The sequence below is a fragment of the Xenopus tropicalis genome, chromosome 9 (genome assembly GCF_000004195.4).
Source record: "Xenopus tropicalis strain Nigerian chromosome 9, UCB_Xtro_10.0, whole genome shotgun sequence".
NCBI lineage: Eukaryota > Metazoa > Chordata > Amphibia > Anura > Pipidae > Xenopus > Xenopus tropicalis.
This window is the reverse complement of record NC_030685.2, coordinates 8,337,385-8,360,948: the sequence shown is the minus strand read 5'-3', so window position 1 is coordinate 8,360,948 and position 23,564 is coordinate 8,337,385. Positions and strand designations below refer to the sequence as shown.

Here is a 23,564-nt window from a genome sequence, read left to right as displayed (position 1 = left end):
GAGACAAATAGAGACCCAGGAACACAATAGGTAAATTGAGCTATACTCGGGCATTGAACCTGGGTCTCTGGCGTCCTTTTAAGTTTGAATTTGGCGCCATAGCGCATGACGTCATCGCGCCGGCGTCCTTGCGCCCACGTGGAGCCCTGGGCGCCGCCATCTTGGATTCGCTGCGCCGGGAGGAAGGACGCCGCCGCACAGGAGCAGGTAGGGAGCGTCGCCGATCCATTACAGTACCCCCCCCCACGGGGGGCCACTGGACCACTAGGCCGAGGCTTCAGAGGAAATTGATCATGGAATGCCTTCACAAGACGAGGAGCATGTACATCAGAGTCTTTCTCCCAAGAGCATTCCTCAGGGCCGAATCCCTTCCATTGGATGAGGTATTGGAGTGATCCCCTGGAGAGCCTAGAATCTAGAATCTTCTCAACTTCGTACTCTTGCTGACCATCCACGAGGACGGCAGAAGGAGGGGACTGAGCAGAGGAGAAGTGATTGAGCACCACTGGTTTCAACAGGGAGATGTGGAACACGTTAGGAATCCGCATCTCTGGGGGAAGTTGTAGCCGGACTGCTACGGAATTGATCACCTCAGAGATGGAGAAGGGGCCCAGGAACTTGGGACCCAGTTTCGGAGATGGTACCTTCAAGCGGATGTTCCTGGAAGAAAGCCAGACTTTTTCACCAACCTTGTATGGAGGGGAAGGCTTTCTCCGACGATCAGCGAAGGTCTTGTGTACCAAGGAACTTTTTTCCAAATTAGACTTGGTGGCAGCCCAGATAACAGACATGTGAGCCGCCAGGTCATCTGCAGCGGGAACTTCGGAGAGAAGCAAATCTTGAGGGAAGGCCAAAGGATGTTGACCATACACCGACAAGAAAGGAGATCTTCCAGTGGAGGAGTGACTGGCATTGTTGTGAGCGAACTCTGCCCACGGGAGTAAATCCGACCAGTCGTCTTGGCAAAGGGAAACATGGTTTCGCAGAAACTGTTCAAGAGCTTGGTTTACACGCTCTGCTGCCCCATTGGTCTGAGGATGATAGGCCGAGGAGAACTGAAGAGATACTCCCAGAGACTTGCACAAGGAGCGCCAAAATCTGGAAACAAACTGGGACCCTCTATCGGAGACAATTTCCACAGGGAAACCATGTAAACGAAAGATATGCTGTATGAAGAGATGAGCCAGTTCTACAGCCGAGGGGAGTTTCCTCAAGGGTATGAAGTGTGCCATCTTGCTAAAGCGGTCTATCACTACCCAAATGACAGTGTTACCACAGGAGGGCGGCAGCTCCACAATAAAGTCCATACCCAAATGCGTCCATGGGCGAGAGGGTATTGGCAATGGATGCAGAAGACCGCAGGGTCGAGAGTGGCTGGCCTTAGTGGTGGCACATACTGTACAAGCTGCGACAAAGTCTCGGACATCCTTGCGGATGGTCGGCCACCAAACTAGGCGTCGAAGAAGCTCAAGAGTTTTTTCAGAACCCGGGTGGCCAGCTTGTTTGGAGCTATGAGTCTGCTGGAGAATAGGAAGGCGTAACTCGGGAGGTACAAATGCCATTCCTATGGGAGTATCGGAAGGAGCGGCAGACTGGCTTAGCAAAATTTGTTCAGCAAATTGGGGCAATACAGAGGCAATGATCCTGAAAGGAGGAATGATAGGCTCTTGCTCTATAGGTAGACGATCTTCGGGGGAGAAACTTCGAGACAGAGCGTCTGCCTTCCGATTCTTGGTCCCAGGACGATACGTCAGGACAAAATTGAAACGGGAGAAGAACAGCGACCACCTCGCCTGACGGGGATTCTGTCTCTTGAGAGACTGAAGAAATTCTAGGTTCTTATGATCAGTATAGATCGTGACCGGATGAGATGCTCCCTCTAAGAGGTGTCGCCATTCCTCGAGGGCGAGTTTGACAGCCAGGAGTTCACGATTCCCAATGTCGTAATTCTGCTCGGCGGAGGAAAACTTCTTGGAGAAGTATGCACATGGATGGAGCTTACCATCTGCAGAATGTCTCTGGGAAAGGATAGCACCTGCTCCTACATCAGAGGCGTCGACTTCAATAAAGAAGGGTAAATGAGGCTCAGGGTGTCGAAGAACAGAGGCCGAAATGAAGGCATCCTTCAGGGACTGGAAGGCTTCAAGGGCCACAGGAGGCCAACAATTGGGTCTCCCTCCTTTGCGGATGAGGGAAAGGATAGGAGCAATGCGGGAAGAAAAGCCTTTAATGAATTGGCGATAATAGTTCGCAAATCCTATAAACCTCTGGATTGCTTTAGTACTCTGGGGAAGTGGCCACTTCTGGATAGCAGATACTTTCGCAGGATCCATTTCGAAGCCCCTAGACGAGATAATGTAGCCCAGGAAGGAGATCTTTGGTACTTCGAAAGTGCATTTCTCCAACTTGGCGAAAAGGAAATTTTCTCTAAGGCGAGAAAGGGCTTCTTTGACTTGGGAGCGATGGGTCTCCAAATCTTGAGAGAAGATGAGGATGTCATCCAGGTACACGACAACAGACTTCCCCAGGAGGTCCCGAAAAATATCGTTAACGAACTCTTGGAAGACGGCTGGAGCGTTGCAGAGGCCGAAGGGCATCACGAGGTACTCGTAATGCCCATCACGGGTATTGAAAGCCATCTTCCACTCATCGCCCTCTCGGATCCTGATGAGATTATAGGCCCCACGGAGATCCAACTTAGAGAAAATCTTGGCCCCTTTAAGTTGGTCAAAAAGTTCAGAAATAAGGGGTAATGGATATCTGTTCTTAACAGTTATTTTATTGAGACCCCGGTAGTCAATACCGTCCTTCTTTTCGACAAAAAAGAAGCCAGCTCCTGCTGGGGAGGTAGAAGGACGGATAAATCCACGCTGGAGATTCTCAGAGATATACTCCTTCATGGCAGCCATCTCTGCAGGGGATAAAGGATAGGTCCGCCCACGGGGTGGCATGGTTCCAGGAAGGAGATCAATAGGGCAGTCATACCGCCGATGCGGGGGAAGAAACTCTGCTGACTTTTTACAAAAAACATCAGAGAAGTCCCTGTAGATGGAGGGTAGAGCTGAAAAACTCATAGAGGAGACTGTAACCCGCTGGAGTGGCTGAGGAATTAAACAATGTCTTTGGCAGTACTGACTCCAACGGGAGATTTGACCCGATGACCAGTCAATGGAGGGGTTATGGAGTCGTAGCCACGGCAACCCCAGCACAACAGGAGACGAAGGACATGGGATGATCAGGAATGACATCTTTTCCAGATGTAGTGCTCCAATCTGGACGGATAGTTCACCGGTGGTTAAAGTGATGGTGTCCGTGTAGAGAGGTCTGTCATCGATGGCGAAGACCCGAATAGAAGGAGTCACTGGAAAGAGGGAAATGCCAACCTTTTTTGCGAATGCCAAGTCCATAAAGTTTCCTGCAGCTCCGGAATCAAGGAAGGCTGAGACTGGAATTGCCTGGGAGGACAACCGGATCTGCACAGGAACATGAAATTGGTGAGATTGTTCCACTGACTTAGGAACAATACTACCAGCAAAAGAAACAACAGTCTTACTTGAAGCAGGAGTATTCCCCAGCTTGACAGGGCAGGAAACCGCTAAGTGGGATTGTCCGCCGCAGTACAGACATAGGCCGGAAAGGCGTCTCCGAAGCTTCTCTTGTGCAGATAGTCGAGCCTTCCCAAGTTGCATGGGTTCCTCCGAAGGGGAAGTGGTAAACTGCGGAGAAGACGGGGGTATCATAGGGTTCTGGAAGCGCAGAGCCAGGACTGGATGAGACTTTTTACTCCGCTCTTTATCAGCCTGATGTTCTTTAAGGCGAGTGTCCACCTTAATAGCGAGAGCAATCAAATCTTCAAGGGAGTCAGGTAGATCTCTGGATACCAGGTCATCCTTCAGACGGGACGATAGGCCTTGGTAGAAGACTGCCTTATACGCCTCCTCATTCCAGGAAGGTTCCGCCATGAGGGTTCTAAAGTCTATGGCATACTCACTGGCACTGAGACTGCCCTGGCGGATTTGCAGCAGGCGTGAAGAGGCAGTAGCGACCCGACCAGGGGCATCAAAGATGGTTCTGAACATCTGTAGAAATTCCTTCACATCAAATGTCAGGGGTGACTGGCTCTCCCAGAGAGAAGTTGCCCATTCCAGTGGTTTGCCCTCCAGACGAGACATAACGTAGCCCACCTTCGCTCGTTCACAGGAGAATTGGGAAGGTTGGAACTCAAACTGAATCTGGCATTGAGTCACGAATCCCCTGCAGGCCTGCGGATGGCCACTGTAGCGCGGAGGAGGAGGTATTCCTGGCTCACGAGCTGGCGACATTGCTGGCAGAGGAACCACCACAGCAGGAGGAATTTCCGCGACAGCGGGAGTAGCGGGCAAACGGGACAAAATGGAATCAAGTACTTGCCCAATTCTGACTTGCTGGGATTCATATGCCTCCATACGGGATGCCAGCCCGCGAAGGGCTCTTCCGACGTCCGGTACCGCTTCCTCGGGATCCATGGCCCGAGTATAATGTCAGCAGGGGCCTTCGGCACCCACGGGGAGGGTGAAGTCAGGATCAAGGAGGAAGGCCGCTTCCAGCGAGTCCGAGCGAAGTACAGATACAGGGTAATCCAAAAGCAAGGTCAGGTCCAGGCAAAGGTCACTTAAGGCAGGCAGCAAGGTTCAAGGTCAGGAACAGGCAAATAAACAGCAACAGGAAGGCAGATGAGACAAATAGAGACCCAGGAACACAATAGGTAAATTGAGCTATACTCGGGCATTGAACCTGGGTCTCTGGCGTCCTTTTAAGTTTGAATTTGGCGCCATAGCGCGTGACGTCATCGCGCCGGCGTCCTTGCGCCCACGTGGAGCCCTGGGCACCGCCATCTTGGATTCGCTGCGCCGTGAGGAAGGACGCCGCCGCACAGGAGCAGGTAGGGAGCGTCGCCGATCCATTACAGTTCGCAGCTCATTGATACAAAACATTGACCGTGCTCGACCGAAAACAGAATTTCTCATCACCTTGTTGGAATTGTGTTTGAAATCGAACTACTTTAAATTTGCTCTGCTACTACCTATAACTGAGTGGGACAAGTATGGGCTCAAATGTTGCCCCTGCATTCGCTAACTTATATATGAACAATACCACATTTATTCTGTCTTCAGCAAACACATTTATAGATTGTGGCGCTTTATAGACGACCTGATCATACTTTGGGCAGGGACTATGGAACAGTTTCACAGCTAAATGCCCCACACTCGCCCATACGCTTCACGGCAAACTGTAACACCATGGACTTGTCTTTTCTAGACCTCCATCTTACCGTCACAGGTACCAATGTAAGCACAAAAACACACGAAATCCATGGATAGAAATACCTTACTTCACTACAGATCCTGTCACCCCCCCCCCCACATCTGTTGCGAAGCATCAGCTATTCACAAATGCTAAGGATGGTCCGGAACAACTCAGACCGTACCACACTCGAGATCCAATTAGACGAGCTAGTGGAACGCTTCTCACAATGGGGATATCAATTACATGAACGACTGAATAGCAGAGAAAAGGCAATGCTACCCTCCCAGGACTCACTCCTTAAAAATATTGAGAAACCGACCAGATGTGAACGAAAAGAACAACTACGTTCCAAACCACCTACTGTATACTCCTTCTACTGAAAAGGTTAGAAATGCCATCTACAACCACTGGTCAGTAGTACAAACCCCTGTGTTCAAGGAGCCACCACGGATAGCCTACAAGAGAGGACAGAACCTAAGGGACTTACTGGTTAAAAATGACCCCACTCACTGTTACCAGTGCCCTCCACCTGGCTACTATCTTCAAAGGCCCTACTTTCCATCATCCCCACTCGGGTAAAGTTATCCAAATTAAACACAGGGTCACATGTACCTCCAAATTTATTATTTACATGATTAAATGCCCATGTGGACTGATGTACGACCATCACCAATTTCAGAGACAGAATGGCTAATCATCGCTCGGCTATAAGGACTGCACTTTCCACCGGCAAGGGTGATACACCAGTGGCTAAATATTTTTTGGAATATAAACATACACTAGCATGAGGAGTATGATTATTGACTATGTTCCTGAACCCCCCAGAGGAGGAAACCGTGAGAGACTGCTACTTCAGACTGAATTAAAATGGATCCATAGATTGGATACCATCAGCCCACTGGGACTGAATGAACTTGAACATGTAAAGGTAAACAAAGGTCAAGGGCCAGATGGGATTCATCCCAGGGTATTAAACGAGCTGAGCGCTGTGATTGCCAAGCCTCTTCACATAATTTTTCAGGATTCGTTGAAGTTTGGCATGGTGCCGAGAGACTGGCGGATTACTAATGTGGTGCCATTATTTAAAAAGGGATCCCGTTCTCAGCCTGAAAACTATAGGCCTGTTAGTCTGACATCAGTAGTAGGAAAGCTTCTGGAAGGGGTAATAAGGGATAGGATAGTTGAATACATTGCAGTTCACAATACTATTAGTTTGTGCCACATGGTTTTATGCGTAACAGATCTTGCCAGACTAATTTAGTCGCCTTTTATGAGGAGGTGAGCAGGAACCTTGATGCTGGAATGGCAGTTGATGTCATCTACTTAGATTTTGCTAAAGCGTTTGATACAGTACCGCACAGAAGGTTAATGATCAAATTGAGGAATATTGGCCTAGAACATAATTTTTGTAATTGGATAGAGAACTGGCTGAAGGATAGAGTACAAAGAGTGGTTGTAAATGGAACATTTTCTAATTGGGCCAGTGTGGTTAGTGGAGTACCGCAGGGGTCAGTCCTTGGGCCTTTGCTTTTTAACTTGTTTATTAATGACCTGGAGGTGGGCATAGAGAGTACTGTGTCTATTTTTGCTGATGACACTAAATTGTGCAAAACTATAAGTTCCATGCAGGATGCTGCCGCTTTGCAGAGCGATTTGACAAAATTGGAAAACTGGGCAGCAAACTGGAAAATGAGGTTCAATGTTGATAAGTGCAAAGTTATGCACTTTGGTAGGAATAATATAAACGCAAACTATCTACTGAATGGTAGTGTGTTGGGGGTTTCATTAATGGAGAAGGATCTAGGGGTTTTTGTTGATAACAAGTTGTCTAATGCCAGGCAGTGTCATTCTGTGGCTACTAAAGCAAATAAAGTGCTGTCTTGTATAAAAAAGGGCATTGACTCAAGGGATGAGAACATATTTTTGCCTCTTTATAGGTCCCTGGTAAGGCCTCACCTTGAGTATGCAGTGCAGTTTTGGGCTCCAGTCCTTAAGAAGGATATTAATGAGCTGGAGAGAGTGCAGAGACGTGCAACTAAACTGGTAAAGGGGATGGAAGGGTTAAACTATGAGGTGAGACTGTCGAGGTTGGGGTTGTTTTCTCTGGAAAAGAGGCGCTTGCGAGGGGACATGATTACTCTGTACAAGTACATTAGAGGGGGATTATAGGCAGTTGGGGGATGTTCTTTTTTCCCATAAAAACAATCAACGCACCAGAGGTCACCCCTTTAGATTAGAGGAACAGAGCTTCCATTTGAAGCAGCGTAGGGGGTTTTTCACGGTGAGGGCAGTGAGGTTGGGGAATGCCCTTCCTAGTGATGGGGTAATGGCAGACTCTGTTAATGCCTATAAGAGGGGCCTGGATGAGTTTTTGAACAAGCAGAATATCCAAGGCTATTGTGATACTAATATCTACAGTTAGTACTAGTGGTTGTATATATAGTGTATGTATGTGAGTGTATAGATTGGTAGGTGTGGGTTGTGTGTGCTGGGTTTACTCGGATGGGTTGAACTTGATGGACAATGGTCTTTTTTCAACCCTATGTAACTATGTAACTATGTAACTAAGCTCCTATGCTCCTTTCTACTAATATCTGACTTATTTACCCTTGCATCCATACTAGCAACTGAGAACATCTCTATACTACCGTTATTGGTTCATTGGTCTTGATTTACCCTGTGAAATATTTTCCCACAATTGGTGATTTCCATGAACCCGGTGCTGCTTTATATATGATACACCATATGTTCCACTTGTAGCTACCTAGTAAACATCGTACCCAGAATAATTGTACCTTCACTCTTTACAATATATGAAGTATCCTGGCATTTTAACCTTAAGTTCAGTTGCTAAAGCCCATGGCACTGTGATACATGTTAGCGTTGCTATAACAACATGTTTCCCACCAAGTCCTGTAACTCCTCATTTGCTCTATAACCAGGGTCGGACTGGCCCAGACCCGACCCTTACCTGCACTCCCCCTGCCCGACCGCTCCTGCCCTGGCTCGTTAAATTACGCACTTTCGGGGGAGGACGTTGGGTGAGGGGCCCTGCGAGGGGAGTCAGGGGGGCCCCTGCAAGGGGGGGAGGAGGGAATTAGGGGACACGGCCGACGGGGGCACCTGCAGGGCCCCTTGGGCGGAAGCCCAGTGGGCCCTTCACCCCCCAGTCCGACCCTGTCTATAACAGACCTTTGCTGTATGCAACACACACTAAACTTACAACTTCTGTTGTAATATAACATAATATCCTGGGCACAAGCCTTCTTGACAATAATTAAATAATAAGTCCGCAAAAAGAGACAAAAAAATTAAAAATATAAATCTTTATTCTAATCCATTAAAAAATCATACCCCATGTATGCAGCCTAACGCGTTTCATGCTAATCCAGCACTTAATCATAGGCTCACCAACATTTATTTGCACATCTATATATACATGGTAAAACATCCACCCACTTTAATTTAAGACCAATCAATGTAGAGTAGGCTCCAACCCCCACCACTACAGACAATTCAATCTATTAACTCCATCAAATACAGACATAGTTAAAGAGAGGTTTAAAAAATACATAACACGGGGTTATAGAGTAAAAATACAATTGTTTCAGAGTAAGTCATATCTTTTCACACAAAGCAAGTAACATCAAAAGTAAAATCCAAACCTAAAGGGATACGTGTATATAAATAAAAAATCCAGTAAACTTCTCGCTGACGGAGAAGAGTAAGGGTATCTCCTCCTCTCCTACCAGTCTTTACCTGTTCTATCACTTGTACTGAAAAGAACTTTTTATCACTATTATTGCACTCTGCAAAGTGTCTAGCGACATTGCTCTTAAATGCATATTTAGTATTACAAATCTGACTAATATGTTCTCTTACTCTGTCTTTACAAGCCTTCTTGACATTCTTAAGGTGGCCATACACGTGAAGACCCGCTTGCTTGGGTGGGCGATATCGGGGAAAATGTAGGCTTATTCGAGGCCAAATTATATTGGCGGCAATATTGGCGGCAATTGGCCCAATTTCTGGCCAGATAGCGGTCAGGTATGGCCATCGTTTCTGCCCCTACTCGGCCAATAAGCTGCTGAATCAGTCTAAGGGACCCATATCGGCAGCTACAATCGGCCCGTGTATGGCCGCCTTAAAGGAGACATATTGGATAAATGGGGAAACCCCTAACCCTGTAGGTAATTATGAATAATACCCGGTGCTGGTTTCCCTTTGGGCTAAACATTAACCCTATCTGTAACAATGGCCCCTTTATTGGAGCTCCCTATAGATCCTCTCAGGTCCCTGTCTGGTTTTCAAATGAGGGGTGGGCGTGTCCTAACGGTCCCTGCCAGAAGCACAGTAGGAGGGGGAGAGCCAATCACAGCCCTGCAGTCACACAAGCACAGACAGGCTTCAGTTCCCTATCAGGTCAGCCTAGCTGCTGATTGGTTTCTATCCTACAGTGCAGGGTACGGAGGGCCGCCGGCTCCCCAGCTCATCCAGAGAATTCCAGCAGCAGGAAGTGGAACAGATGGGCGGGGCTAGTGGGGTTTTGGGGGAATTTCTCAATAAATCAGTCAGAAACACAACTTTAAGCACAATCCTTCTATATCTAGAGGAGTATAATTCCCTGGCACATTATTCACTATATATTATAAGGAACTCCTCGGGGACTTATAATATCCCTATATGTTACAATAGGGGGCACTTTATTCACTATATATTATAAGGAACTCCTCGGGGGCTTATAATATCCCTATATGTTATAATAGGGGGCACTTTTTTCACTATATATTATAGGGAACTCCTCGGAGACTTATAATATCCCTATATGTTACAATAGGGGGCACTTTATTCACTATATATTATAAGGAACTCCTCTGTGACTTATAATATCCCTATATGTTACAATAGGGGGTACATTATTCACTATATATTACAAGGAACTCCTCGGGGACTTATAATATCCCTATATGTTACAATAGGGGGTACTTTATTCACTATATATTATAAGGAACTCCTCTGTGACTTATAATATCCCTATATGTTACAATAGGGGGTACATTATTCACTATATATTACAAGGAACTCCTCTGGGGCTTATAATATCCCTATATGTTACAATAGGGGGTACTTTATTCACTATATATTATAAGGAACTCCTCGGGGGCTTATAATATCCCTATATGTTACAATAGGGGGCACTTTATTCACTATATATTATAAGGAACCCCTCGGGGGCTTATAATATCCCTATATGTTACAATAGGGGGCACTTTATTCACTATATATTATAAGGAACTTCTTAGTGACTTATAATATCCGTATGTTTTAAAATAGGGATTACATTATTCACTATATATATATATATATATAGTACTCTCTTACCCAGAATGGGCCTTCGCTAAGTGGAAGGTGAGGGTGTTGTGCAACTACACCTCTCTTGCTGCTATACAGAAAAATAAAAACAGAGGGCGCCAGAGGTTCTTGCAAACAACAAAATAATAAGTGTTTATTGAACACCCACAGGGTTACTCACAATACAGCTCTCAGCAGCTACACCTGCCCCTATCTAATGCCTCATTCACGGGGCCCTGTTCCCTGACTTTAACTGGGCCCCTGCCCTGGGCTCACAGCACCCATACACCCTGTTCCTCAGGTGGAAGCAAACAGAAAGGTGCTGCCCCTTTCCCAGCACTATACCAAAGTAAGGCAGGAAGTGGTCACCATACCTCCTAACCAATAGCATTCATATGTTAATGAACTCACTTAGATACATTCCCTGCCCAGCAACTAAGGGAACTGAACCTGTAGGGATTTAAAACCATAGGGGCCATTTAACCCCATGGGTCCCTACATATATATATATATCTATAATGCACAAGAGCAAAGAATATTTTGTAAATTGTATCCTTTAAAATGGAGCTTAGTGATGTCATTGGTTATAATCGGAGTTTAGTGATGTCATTTCTGTCACATGACTCACTAAAACTTGTATATTATAATAAATAAAGTACCTCCTGTTATAAAATATGAGGGTATTAGAAGCCACCTTGGAGTTCCATGTCCTGTATAAAAGCACAAGGCTGGTACAACAGGGGGTACCTTGTTCACTATATAATACACAAGAGTCATGAATATGCTGTAAATTATAGTCTTATAATCAGTGCTTAGTGATGTCACCAGTTATAACTGGTGATGTCATTTCTGTCACATGACTCACTGGAACATGTGTATTGTAATAAATATAGTACCCCCTGTTGAAAAATATGAGGATATTATAAGTCACCTGTATAAAAGCATACGATCATGGAACTCCTTGGTGACTTAGAATATCCTTATGTTTTATAAAAAGGGGGTACTTTATTCACTATATATATAATTTAATGCTTTATTTAGATACCATCACATACTCACACAGTACATATATACAAACCGGATTCCAAAAAAAGTTGGGACACTAAACAAATTGTGAATAAAAACTGAATGCAATGATGTGGAGGAGCCAACTTCTAATATTTTATTCAGAATAGAACATAAATCATGGAACAAAAGTTTAAACTGAGAAAATGTACCATTTTAAGGGAGAAATATGTTGATTCAGAATTTCATGGTGTCAACAAATCCCAAAAAAGTTGGGACTAGGCCATTTTCACCACTGTGTGGCATCTCCCCTTCTTCTTACAACACTTAACAGACGTCTGGGGACCGAGGAGACCAGTTTCTCAAGTTTAGGAATAGGAATGCTCTCCCATTCTTGTCTAATACAGGCCTCTAACTGTTCAATCGTCTTGGGCCTTCTTTGTCGCACCTTCCTCTTTATGATGCGCCAAATGTTCTCTATAGGTGAAAGATCTGGACTGCAGACTGGCCATTTCAGTACCCGGATCCTTCTCCTACGCAGCCATGATGTTGTGATTGATGCAGAATGTGGTCTGGCATTATCTTGTTGAAAAATGCAGGGTCTTCCCTGAAAGAGATGACGTCTGGATGGGAGCATATGTTGTTCTAGAACCTGAATATATTTTTCTGCATTGATGCTGCCTTTCCAGACATGCAAGCTGCCCATGCCACACGCACTCATGCAACCCCATACCATCAGAGATGCAGGCTTCTGAACTGAGCGTTGATAACAACTTGGGTTGTCCTTGTCCTCTTTGGTCCGGATGACATGGCGTCCCAGATTTCCAAAAAGAACTTCGAATCGTGATTCGTCTGACCACAGAACAGTCTTCCATTTTGCCACACTCCATTTTAAATGATCCCTGGCCCAGTGAAAACACCTGAGCTTGTGGATCTTGCTTAGAAATGGCTTCTTCTTTTCACTGTAGAGTTTCAGCTGGCAACGGCGGATGGCACGGTGGATTGTGTTCACTGACAATGGTTTCTGGAAGTATTCCTGAGCCCATTCTGTGATTTCCTTTACAGTAGCATTCCTGTTTATGGTGCAGTGTCGTTTAAGGGCCCGGAGATCACGGGCATCCCGTATGGTTTTACGGCCTTGACCCTTACGCACAGAGATTGTTCCAGATTCTCTGAATCTTCGGATGATGTTATGCACAGTTGATGATGATAGATGCAAAATCTTTCTCTGGGTAACACCTTTCTGATATTGCTCCACTCTCTTTCTGCGCAACATTGTGGGAATTGGTGATCCTCTACCCATCTTGGCTTCTGAGAGACACTGCCACTCTGAGAAGCTCTTTTTATACCCAATCATGTTGCCAATTGACCTAATTAGTGTTATTTAGTCTTCCAGCTCTTCGTTATGCTCAATTTTACTTTTTCCAGCCTCTTATTGCTACTTGTCCCAACTTTTTTGGGATTTGTTGACACCATGAAATTCTGAATCAACATATTTTTCCCTTAAAATGGTACATTTTCTCAGTTTAAACTTTTGTTCCGTGATTTATGTTCTATTCTGAATAAAATATTAGAAGTTGGCACCTCCACATCATTGCGTTAAGTTTTTATTCACAATTTGTTTAGTGTCCCAACTTTTTTGGAATCCGGTTTGTATAATCACACATATCCAAGTCACAGCACCAAGTTATTTTACTTGAATTTTACTGCTCTGTAAGTTGGGGCTGTGTGGGGGTTTCATGTGTTTGTGTTACTTTTACTTTCACATTCCCTATATATAAAGGCACCGTCTCTCTCAGCTCTGCGTCTATTCACCTCGGGGCACAGAGTCCGGTTACTGGGAAGGAAAATGGATGAAATCACTCGATTGACAGATTCAATTAAAAACCTCAACCTGACTGACTGCACCACAAAGAACCAGGGCTACGACCGGGTCCTCCTCCAGCTCTTTGGGTTTTTGGGACACGGCAAATCCTCCTTCATCAACACCTGCAAGTACGTCTTGGAAGATGGCGAGTACCAGAACTATACAGACTCCAAAAATTCAGAAGGCGGCGACACTAAAACCAGAGTAACGTTTCCGCTGACCGACACCCTGACGCTGGTGGACAACCGCGGCTGCTCAGCGATGAACGATTATGAGACGGCAGAAATATTTGCTCAGCTTGGTAAGTCCATGGCTGAATCTATACATTATACACAGGCTATAGGCACAGCCGTTTTGGACAAAGCGGAACGTCTACTGCCAGTTTTTGAACATTTTGCACTGTTTCACTTTAGGGGCTTTTCCTCAGGGGGTACTTTTAGTTTACCCAGGAAAACTATATATTGTTTTTTCAGGACAACCTAAGCTTTCAAAATATGGTGGAAGTTTTGTGTAACAAGATATGGGCTTCTAAATTTCTAAAAAATGTAAAAAATATTATTTTCCATAATATAAACACACATACCAGAAACGAAAATTATTTTATGCGTGAAAATACAACTGATTTGGAAAGTCCCATGTCTCTTGAATGTGCCAATACCAAATATATATAGTTTTATGGAGATTTCTCACTTGTATAGGTCACAAACTCCCAGCAGTACCCTACCAAATTCCCAAAGCACTGCTCCAGAAAGCTGCATACTTTAGATTTCAAAGCCAAAAATTCCACTAACAGAAGGATTATCCCCAAAAAATATACATTTTTAGAAACAACAGATTCTGGGGAATACAGAATAGGTAGAACTGTCTGTCTACTCCAAACTACCAAGTTACAATGCTTTCCTAAAGTTATTGGTTTTTATCAAAATTTGTGAAATTTCTTAAAAATCGCTTCAAAGCTTCCAGTCTATAGTATCTTATCTCCTACAGATCATAAAGTAACCAAATAAAACCCCCTAAATATGAACGCCAGGGGTCCCCTGAACAGTTTGATGCCCAATATGTATAGGTTTACTTAAGTATGTGGCATGTAGGGGCCCCAATGGGAACATACCCCCATATGTACTATCATTTCTGTCATTTCAGCTTCTGCAAAATCAACACATTTACATCATTATATGGATAAAAGCTAGTAAAAAGTACATTCACCCCAGAAAGTCATGTATTTTTGGAAAGTACATATTTCCTGAAATCTAAAATGGGTACCCATGTCTTTCTACTCCAAAGTACCAAGCCGCAAAGGTTTCCCAAGTTTGCCGATTTTTATGACATTTCCAATAATCACCTCAAAACTTCCAACATGCAGCATCTTATTTTCTATAGGTCATTAGGCACCAAGATAAAACACCCTAAATATAAACCCCAGAGGTCTACTGAACAGTTTGATGCCCACTGTACATAGGTTTATCAAAGCACATGGCACATAGAGACCCCAAAATATACCTTGTGCACACTAATTTCATGGCTTACCTTTACCTAATTCATAAACACTTGGCAGTTTTATGTGGGATAGAAACTGCAGAAATGTAGGGTGTCCCCTGAAAACCATATATTTTTGGAAAGTATACATTCTGACAAATCCAACATAGGTAAAGAGTCCTTTCTACACCAAAGTACCAATCTGCAGAGCTTTCCTAAAGTTAGTGGTTTTTATGATATTTCAGAAAATCGCCTAAAAATGTTGCAGTTTGCCTCATTTATCTCACACAATTCCTTGCATACAAAGGCAAATCACCCCAAATAGGAACGCCAGGGGTCTACTGAACAGTTTGATGCCCTATAGGCATAGATTTACCAAACTATGTGGCGTACAGGAGCACCCAAATAAAAATAGTGCATTTGAATTTTCACATATGACGCTCCGGCTCGTGCAGTTTTTGCAGCCGGTATATGTATGTGCCATAAGACCCCTTACAGTATGGAAACCCTAGAAAACCATACATTTTCCGAAAGTACACATTCTGACAAAACAAAAATGGGTAAATACATCTTTCTACTGCAAACTACCAAACTACAAAGCTATGCTAAACAGAACGGTTTTTATGACATTTCTGAAAATTGGCACAAAGCTTGCATTTTACCTCATTATGTACCCCCACAACTTGTAGCGTATCAACATAAAACACACTTAATATGAACACCAGGGGTCTACTGAACAGTTTGATGCCCAATATGTATAGATATACCAAACTATGCGGAGTACAGGGGCACCCAAATAAAAATAGTGCATATGAATTTTCACATAAGACGCTCCGGCTCGTGCAGTTTTTGCACCCGGTATGTGTATTATGTGGCATAAGACCCCCTAACAGTATGGAGACCCTAGAAAACCATACATTTCCTGAAAGTACACATTCTGACAAAACAAAAATGGGTAAATACATATTTCTACTGCAAACTACAAAGCTATGCTAAACAGAACAGTTTTTATAACTTTTCTGAAAGTTACAAAGCTTGCATTTTGCCCCATTATGTACCCCCACATTTCATAACGTACCAACATAAAACACTCTAAATATGAACGCCAGGGGTCTACTGAACAGTTTGATGCCCAATATGTATAGATTTACCTAAGTATGTGGCGTACAGAGGAAGCCAAATTGAAATTGAATTGAAATTGAGACAAAATGTCCATGTGCAAAGACAAGTAAAAAAGAACAATGTGAAATGCAATAAAATTGCTAAAATAAAAAAAAACAAAAATCAATGGTGTTTTTTTCCTAGTGATATCTGCAGTCAGAATCACAGTTTGAGTATTTTGGCTTGGGCAAATTAGTTTTACAAACAAAGTCAAGCGAACAACAACTATGCATAACTGAAAATGCAATAAAATAACTAAAAATGCACTAAAATCACAGAAAATGTAAAAAAAAAAAAAAAAAGACCTATAAGAATCTAAGTTGACATTGTATGTCATTGATATTATGGTCTTGGTTATCTTTATAATAAAATACAGGTATGGGATCCCTTATCCGGAAACCCGTTATCCAGAAAGCTCCGAATTATGGAAAGCCTGTCTCCCATAGACTCTATTTTAACCAAATAATTCAGAATTTTAAAACTGATTTCCTTTTGCTCTGTAATAATAAAACTGCACGTTGTAATTGATCCCAACTAAGATATAATTACCCCTTATTGGGGGCAGAACAGCCCTATTGGGTTTATTTCATGGTTAAATGATTCCCTTTTCTCTGTAATAATACAACAGTACCTGTACTTGATCCCAACTAAGATATAATTACCCCTTATTGGGGCAGAACAGCCCTATTGGGTTTATTTCATGGTTAAATGATTCCCTTTTCTCTGTAATAATAAAACAGTACCTGTAATTGATCCTAACTAAGATATAATTACCCCTTATTGGGGCAGAACAGCCCTATTGGGTTTATTTAATGGTTAAATGATTCCCTTTTCCCTGTAATAATAAAACAGTACCTGTACTTGATCCCAACTAAGATATAATTACCCCTTATTGGGGGCAGAACAGCCCTATTGGGTTTATTTAATGGTTAAATGATTCCCTTTTCTCTGTAATAATAAAACAGTACCTGTACTTGATCCCAACTAAGATATAATTACCCCTTATTGGGGGCAAAACAATCCTATTGGGTTTAATTAATGCTTTATTGATTTTGTTGTAGACTTAAGATATGGAGATCCAAATTACAGAAAGACCCCTTATCCGGAATACCCTTGGTCCCGAGCATTCTGGATAATGGGTCCTATACCTGTATATTAAAAGGCTTATTAAATAACATATGTTGGGTAATATGCTGAATATGATAAAGCTCAAAACTAAATAACTATTTTCTTTGATGTGTTTTGTTTCCAGCCAACTTGTTGCCCCTGGATAAGGGAGTAAATTGGAGCAAAGGATTTGGGCTCACAGAAAGAATTATAGAGGCTGAGGCAGATGTAAAATCATCTGACTTTATCTACCCCATCTTTGTGTTCAGGTAATTAGCCTTTCTATTATAAGGATTACGGTACCATTCTGTTCTGGGCCCTCTAGGCGAACTCATGTTAGAGAAGAACTAAACACCTTAATAAATGTAAATTATTAATTGCTATTTTGAGCAGTTTCTATGCTGTAAGTATTGTTGCAGGGGGTTAAATCCCCAACACCGCGGCTCCTCCTTACAGAACTCTCAGCCTTTACATCTAAACAAGTGAGGGGGAAAACCCAGAGCAGGGAAACATCTGGAGACACCGCCTTCCTCAGTGACTTAACCCGTTAGCAACCATCTGACTACATCGAACCCTGGAAACAATCCTCCAGCCAAGATGCCAATTCCCACAGTGCTTTGCATGTTCTGCCATTAAAGGGACACTAAACCCTGCTGCACTGCGCTGCTCAACCAAACGTTACTCAGCTGTTGCTGGACTACAAATCCCAGAATAATGTAACATATAATGAAGGGTGAGGCATGCTGGGAGCTGTAGTCCAGCAACATCAGGGCTGTATTCTTAAAGCAATATTGCACAATAAAACTTTCCCAGCTCTCTAGGGCCCCCATTGGCAGCATTGAAATGCAAAAGAATCCTCCAATGAGAATCCCAGCTGATCTGTATAAATCTGGCTCCCTGTTCTCTGTTCCTGCAATTGGAGTTGGGAGCATTAAGCACAGTTTCCCAGCACTGAACAAGTCTGTCCCTTTATCCCCATGTCTGATTCCTGTGCCATATAATGAAGGGAGAAATTACATAATTATCTCTATCCTAAGATCTCTCACTGTAAATCTGCAAAAAATAATCTTTCTTGCTGCTATTGGTTGTTAAAATAATAATAATTATCCAAGCAAATGGGGGAGGAGTAACATCACTTGACTTTTTCCTCACTAATTTCCCTTGCACGGTCCCTTGATGTCCAGTGTAAAGCAAGGACTGCCCAACGAGGAGATGCCAATGATAAAAGAGCTGCTTGAAACGGCCAGAGACCTGACAGGTACAGTATAGTGTGGGTTATATTTCTCATCTGCTGCAAAGAGTATAACACTTTAATTTACTGTTTTGCCCTAGTTTTCAAGACATTACCAAATACTATACTACTGATATAATAAATTTGATACAACAGTGCCTCCTGCTGTTTGGTTTAGCTAGATGACCAGCTATCAGAAACTTAAGCTAAGAAGCATCCCCCGGTGTTGTGCTGCTCTTTAAACGTGATTCTTTTAAAGGAGAAGGAAAGGTAAAAACTCAGTAAGCTTTATCAGAAAGGTCTATGTAAATACAGCCATAAGCACTCACAGAACTGCTGAGTCCTCTATCAAAAGAAACACAGGATTTCTTGTCTCCTTTTTTGTAAACATATTCTTCTGTGTCAGACTTCCTGCTCTCAAAAAAATTCTTTCATAGCATGGGCACAAGACTACTCTGTTTACTCCTCTCTCCCTCTCCCCCCCTTTTCGTCCTCCCATCAGAATTCACTCCCCCTCAAATCAGAATATAGTACCAGCTAGAGCTGCAGAACAGACCAAGTTTAAATGGCAGCTGCTATCTTAAACTGACAGATTAAGCTTCTAGGGCTGCTTACTCAGGTATGGTAATGGATTGCACTAATCTATTGACAATAAAATGCCTTTCATTGTCCTTTAAACTTGACTTGACCTACTGTACAGACATAGGGGCCAAAGAGTAATCAGCACCGTACTTGTGCAAGTCAGCAGCTATGTTAGTAAATAAACCCTATGTGCCCTAGGTGTTGCTACATAACAATCATTTGCTCTTTGCAGAAATCTTTCCTATTGTGGTTCTAACCCATAAGACCAGTGGGAATCTGAGAGAAATGAAGGATAAGTTTAAAAACATGGGGGCGGAGCAAATCTTTGCCCTTGAAAATTTCACCCCAGAAGATTGCATCAAAACCAAAGGGAGGCACGAGGAGGTGCTGAAGTTCTTCTGCGAAATTATCAAAGATATAGAGTTTTGCTTGGAGAGAATGGGGGATCCAGAGAAAAACAGACAAGGAAGGAAGAAAAAGGTGCTCAAGTTCATTCATGAGAGGGAAGTAAAGAATAAAGATCAGGAGTTGCAAAGGCAGCAAATGCAGCTCAAGCTCATGAGAGGGAAATGAAGAAGAAAGAGGAGGAGCTGGAAAGGCAGCGAATGCAAGAAATGCAGTGAATGCGAGAAAAGACGCTGCAGAAAGATAAGGAAGGATGTACTGTATCATAAACCTGATGGAGTGTTGCTTTCCAGGCCCCCCTGAATGAGCTACAAAGGCAGAAAATTTGTGCCTGAAAACTTTGTGTAACGCTTAATAAAGTTGTTTCAGTAGAAGAAATAATTTGCTGATATTCTTACAGGTTACTGTAGTATTTAGGGTGGTGTAACCTACTGCATTTTCATTAGGTCTCTCCTGCAGCATCGATTCTTGGCTTGAATAAAAAATGGAAACTCCCAGTAGACTCTCATGTGTGTGTTTTCTGTTAGGAGTTGCAAATGACCCACAGAATGGAGCAATGGTATAACTGGCTGGTTGTGGTATCTCCATATCTTGCATACATGGGGGTGAGGGGTCCCACAAAGTGGGGAGGGAATTGGTTGGGTGCAACTAGGAAGAGGTCTGTGTGGAGGGGCAACTGGGCTAAAACTATCCCGTTTGTTTAATTGGGAATATTGGGTATCACAGCCAAATGAAGACAGTCATGTTCTTACTCTGTGGTCTTCAGGGAATTCTCATGGTGGACCAAAAAGTCAACCCAATAGAGCCTTGAGAGCTCCTTTTCTCCTAATATGTCACAATGTACCTATGGCAGGAAGCTCTAAGCTGTACATTGGCTTTATGTAGTATAAAATGCCCTTAAATAAGACAGACAAACAGTTTATCCTTAAGGAACGCCATAGTGCAACGGTTCAGTCATTGTGTTACATAGTTAGTTACATAGTTACATAGGGTTGAAAAAAGACCAGTGTCCATCAAGTTCAACCCATCCAAGTAAACCCAGCACACACAGCCTATACTTACCAATCTATACACTCACATACATAAACTATAAATACAACCACTAGTACTAACTGTAGATATTAGTATCACAATAGCCTTGGATATTCTGATTGATCAAGAACTCATCCAGGCCCCTCTTATAGGCACTAACAGAATCTGCCATTACCCCATCACTAGGAAGGGCATTCCATAACCTCACTGCCCTCACCGTGAGGAACCCCCTACGCTGCTTCAAATGGAAGCTCCGTTCCTCTAATCTAAAGGGGTGACCTCTGGTGCGCTGATTGTTTTTATGGGAAAAAAGAACATCCCCCAACTGCCTATAATCCCCTCTAATGTACTTGTACAGAGTAATCATGTCCCCTCGCAAGCGCCTCTTTTCCAGAGAAAACAACCTCAACCTCGACAGTCTCACCTCATAGTTTAACCCTTCCATCCCCTTAACCAGTTTAGTTGCAGTCTCTGCACTTTCTCCAGCTCATTAATATCCTTCTTAAGGACTGGAGCCCAAAACTGCCCCCCATACTCAGGGTGAGGCCTTACCAGGGACCTATAAAGGGGCAAAATTATGTTCTCATCCCTTGAGTCAATGCCCTTTTTTATACAAGACAGCACTTTATTTGCTGTAGTAGCCACAGAATGACACTGCCTGGAATTAGACAACTTGTTATCAACAAAAACCCCTAGATCCTTCTCCATTAAGGATGCCCCCAACACACTACCATTCAGTAGATAGTTTGCGTTTATATTATTTCTACCAAAGTGCATAACTTTGCACTTATCAACATTGAACCTCATTTTCCAGTTTGCTGCCCAGTTTTCTAATTTTGTCAAATCGCTCTGCAAAGTGGCAGCATCCTGCATGGAACTTATAGTTTTGCACAATTTAGTGTCATCAGCAAAAATAGAAACAGTACTGTCTATGCCCACCTCCAGGTCATTAATAAACAAGTTAAAAAGCAAAGGACCAAGGACTGACCCCTGCGGTACTCCACTAACCACACTGGTCCAATTAGAAAATGTTCCATTTACCCCACTCTTTGTACTCTATCCTTCAGCCAGTTCTCTATCCAATTACAAATATTATGTTCTAGGCCAATATTCCTTAATTTGATCATTAACCTTCTGTGCGGTACTGTATCAAACGCTTTAGCAAAGTCCAAGTAGATGACATCAACTGCCATTCCAGCATCAAGGTTCCTGCTCACCTCCTCATAAAAGGCGACTAAATTAGTCTGGCAAGATCTGTTACGCATAAAACCATGCTGGCACAAACTAATAGTATTGTGAACTGCAATGTATTCAAGTACCCTATCCCTTATTACCCCTTCCAAAAGTTTTCCTACTACTGATGTCAGACTAACAGGCCTATAGTTTTCAGGCTGAGAACGGGATCCCTTTTTAAATAACGGCACCACATTAGCAATCCGCCAGTCTCTCGGCACCATGCCAGACCTCAATGAATCCTGAAAAATTAAGTGAAGAGGTTTGGCAATCACAGCGTTCAGCTCATTTAATACCCTGAGATGAATCCCATCTGGTCCTGGACCTTTGTTTACCTTTACATGTTCAAGTCTCTATTGAATTCCCTCCCGAGTGATCCATGCGTCAGTAGCTAAATTACTCGAACTGGGCATATTACAAGGGAAGCCTTCATTATCTGGCTCCTCAGATGTATAGACAGATGAAAAATAAGAGTTCAAAATTTCAAAATGTGTGGTTAACTTCAGAGATTCTTGGACATCCATTATGACAACTTTCCATATTTCATATCATATTTGATCACCTGGAGTAAATACCAATGAGATCTCTGCTTTTAAAAAGGGGCACAAGAAAACTTATTACCTTTATTCCTAGCATTTAATCAGCAAACGAGAACCCACATATTGGGTGTAAGTTTTACTGTTTTCCCAAGTCCAGTAGGGACATTCCTTATCATAAAGAAGATGGAGGAGGTGTTGGTAAGTGAATATCCCCCACCCCAGAGAGGACCCTCAGTAATATAAAGAAGATGCAGGAGGTGTTGGTAAGTGAATATCCCCCACCCCAGAGAGGACCCTCAATAATATAAAGAAGATGGAGGAGGTGTTGGTAAGTGAATATCCCCAACCCCAGAGAGGACCCTCAGTAATATAAAGAAGATGGAGGAGTCATTTGTAAGTGTATATCCCCTACCCCAGAGAAGACCCTCAATAATATAAAGAAGATGGAGGAGGTGTTGGTAAGTGAATATCCCCCACCCCAGAGAGGACCCTCAATAATATAAAGAAGATGGAGGAGGTGTTGGTAAGTGAATAATCTCCCACCCCAGAGAGAGCTCTAAATAATATAAAAAAGATGGAGGAGGTTTGGTAAGTGAATATCCCCCACACCAGAGAGGACCCTCAATAATATAAAGAAGATGGAGGAGGTGTTGGTAAGTAAATATCCCCCACCCCAGAGGGAACCCTCAATAATATAAAGAAGATGGAGGAGGTGTTGGTAAGTGAATATCCCCCACCCCAGAGAGGACCCTCAATAATATAAAGAAGATGGAGGAGGTGTTGGTAAGTGAATATCCCCCACCCCAGAGAGAACCCTCAATAATATAAAAAAGATGGAGGAGGTGTTGGTAAGTGAATATCCCCCACCCCAGAGAGGACCCTCAATAATATAGAGAAGATGGAGGAGGTGTTGGTAAGTAAATATCCCCCACCCCAGAGGGAACCCTCAATAATATAAAGAAGATGGAGGAGGTGTTGGTAAGTGAATATCCCCCACCCCAGAGAGGACCCTCAATAATATAAAGAAGATGGAGGAGGTGTTGGTAAGTGAATATCCCCCACCCCAGAGAGAACCCTCAATAATATAAAGAAGATGGAGGAGGTGTTGGTAAGTGAATATCCCCCACCCCAGAGAGGACCCTCAATAATATAAAGAAGATGGAGGAGGTGTTGGTAAGTGATTATCCCCCACTCCAGAGAGGACCCTCAATAATATAAAGAAGATGGAGGAGGTGTTGGTAAGTGAATAATCTCCCACCCCAGAGAGAACCCTCAATAATATAAAGAA

At 43.2% G+C, this 23,564-nt stretch overlaps 1 protein-coding gene across 1 annotated transcript in view; it reads left to right on the top strand.

Annotated features, from left to right (window-relative positions):
• Positions 1–19,969, top strand: part of LOC116407714 — a 28,100-nt gene extending 8,131 nt beyond the window's left edge. The window contains exons 6-9 of the mRNA XM_031893593.1: positions 13,427–13,811; positions 17,400–17,523; positions 18,439–18,512; positions 19,300–19,969. Of these exons, the coding sequence (XP_031749453.1) occupies positions 13,427–13,811; positions 17,400–17,523; positions 18,439–18,512; positions 19,300–19,640 (924 nt within the window). The 3' untranslated portion in view covers positions 19,641–19,969. The remainder of the gene's footprint in view (positions 1–13,426; positions 13,812–17,399; positions 17,524–18,438; positions 18,513–19,299) is intronic.
• The last annotated feature ends 3,595 nt before the right edge of the window (positions 19,970–23,564 follow it).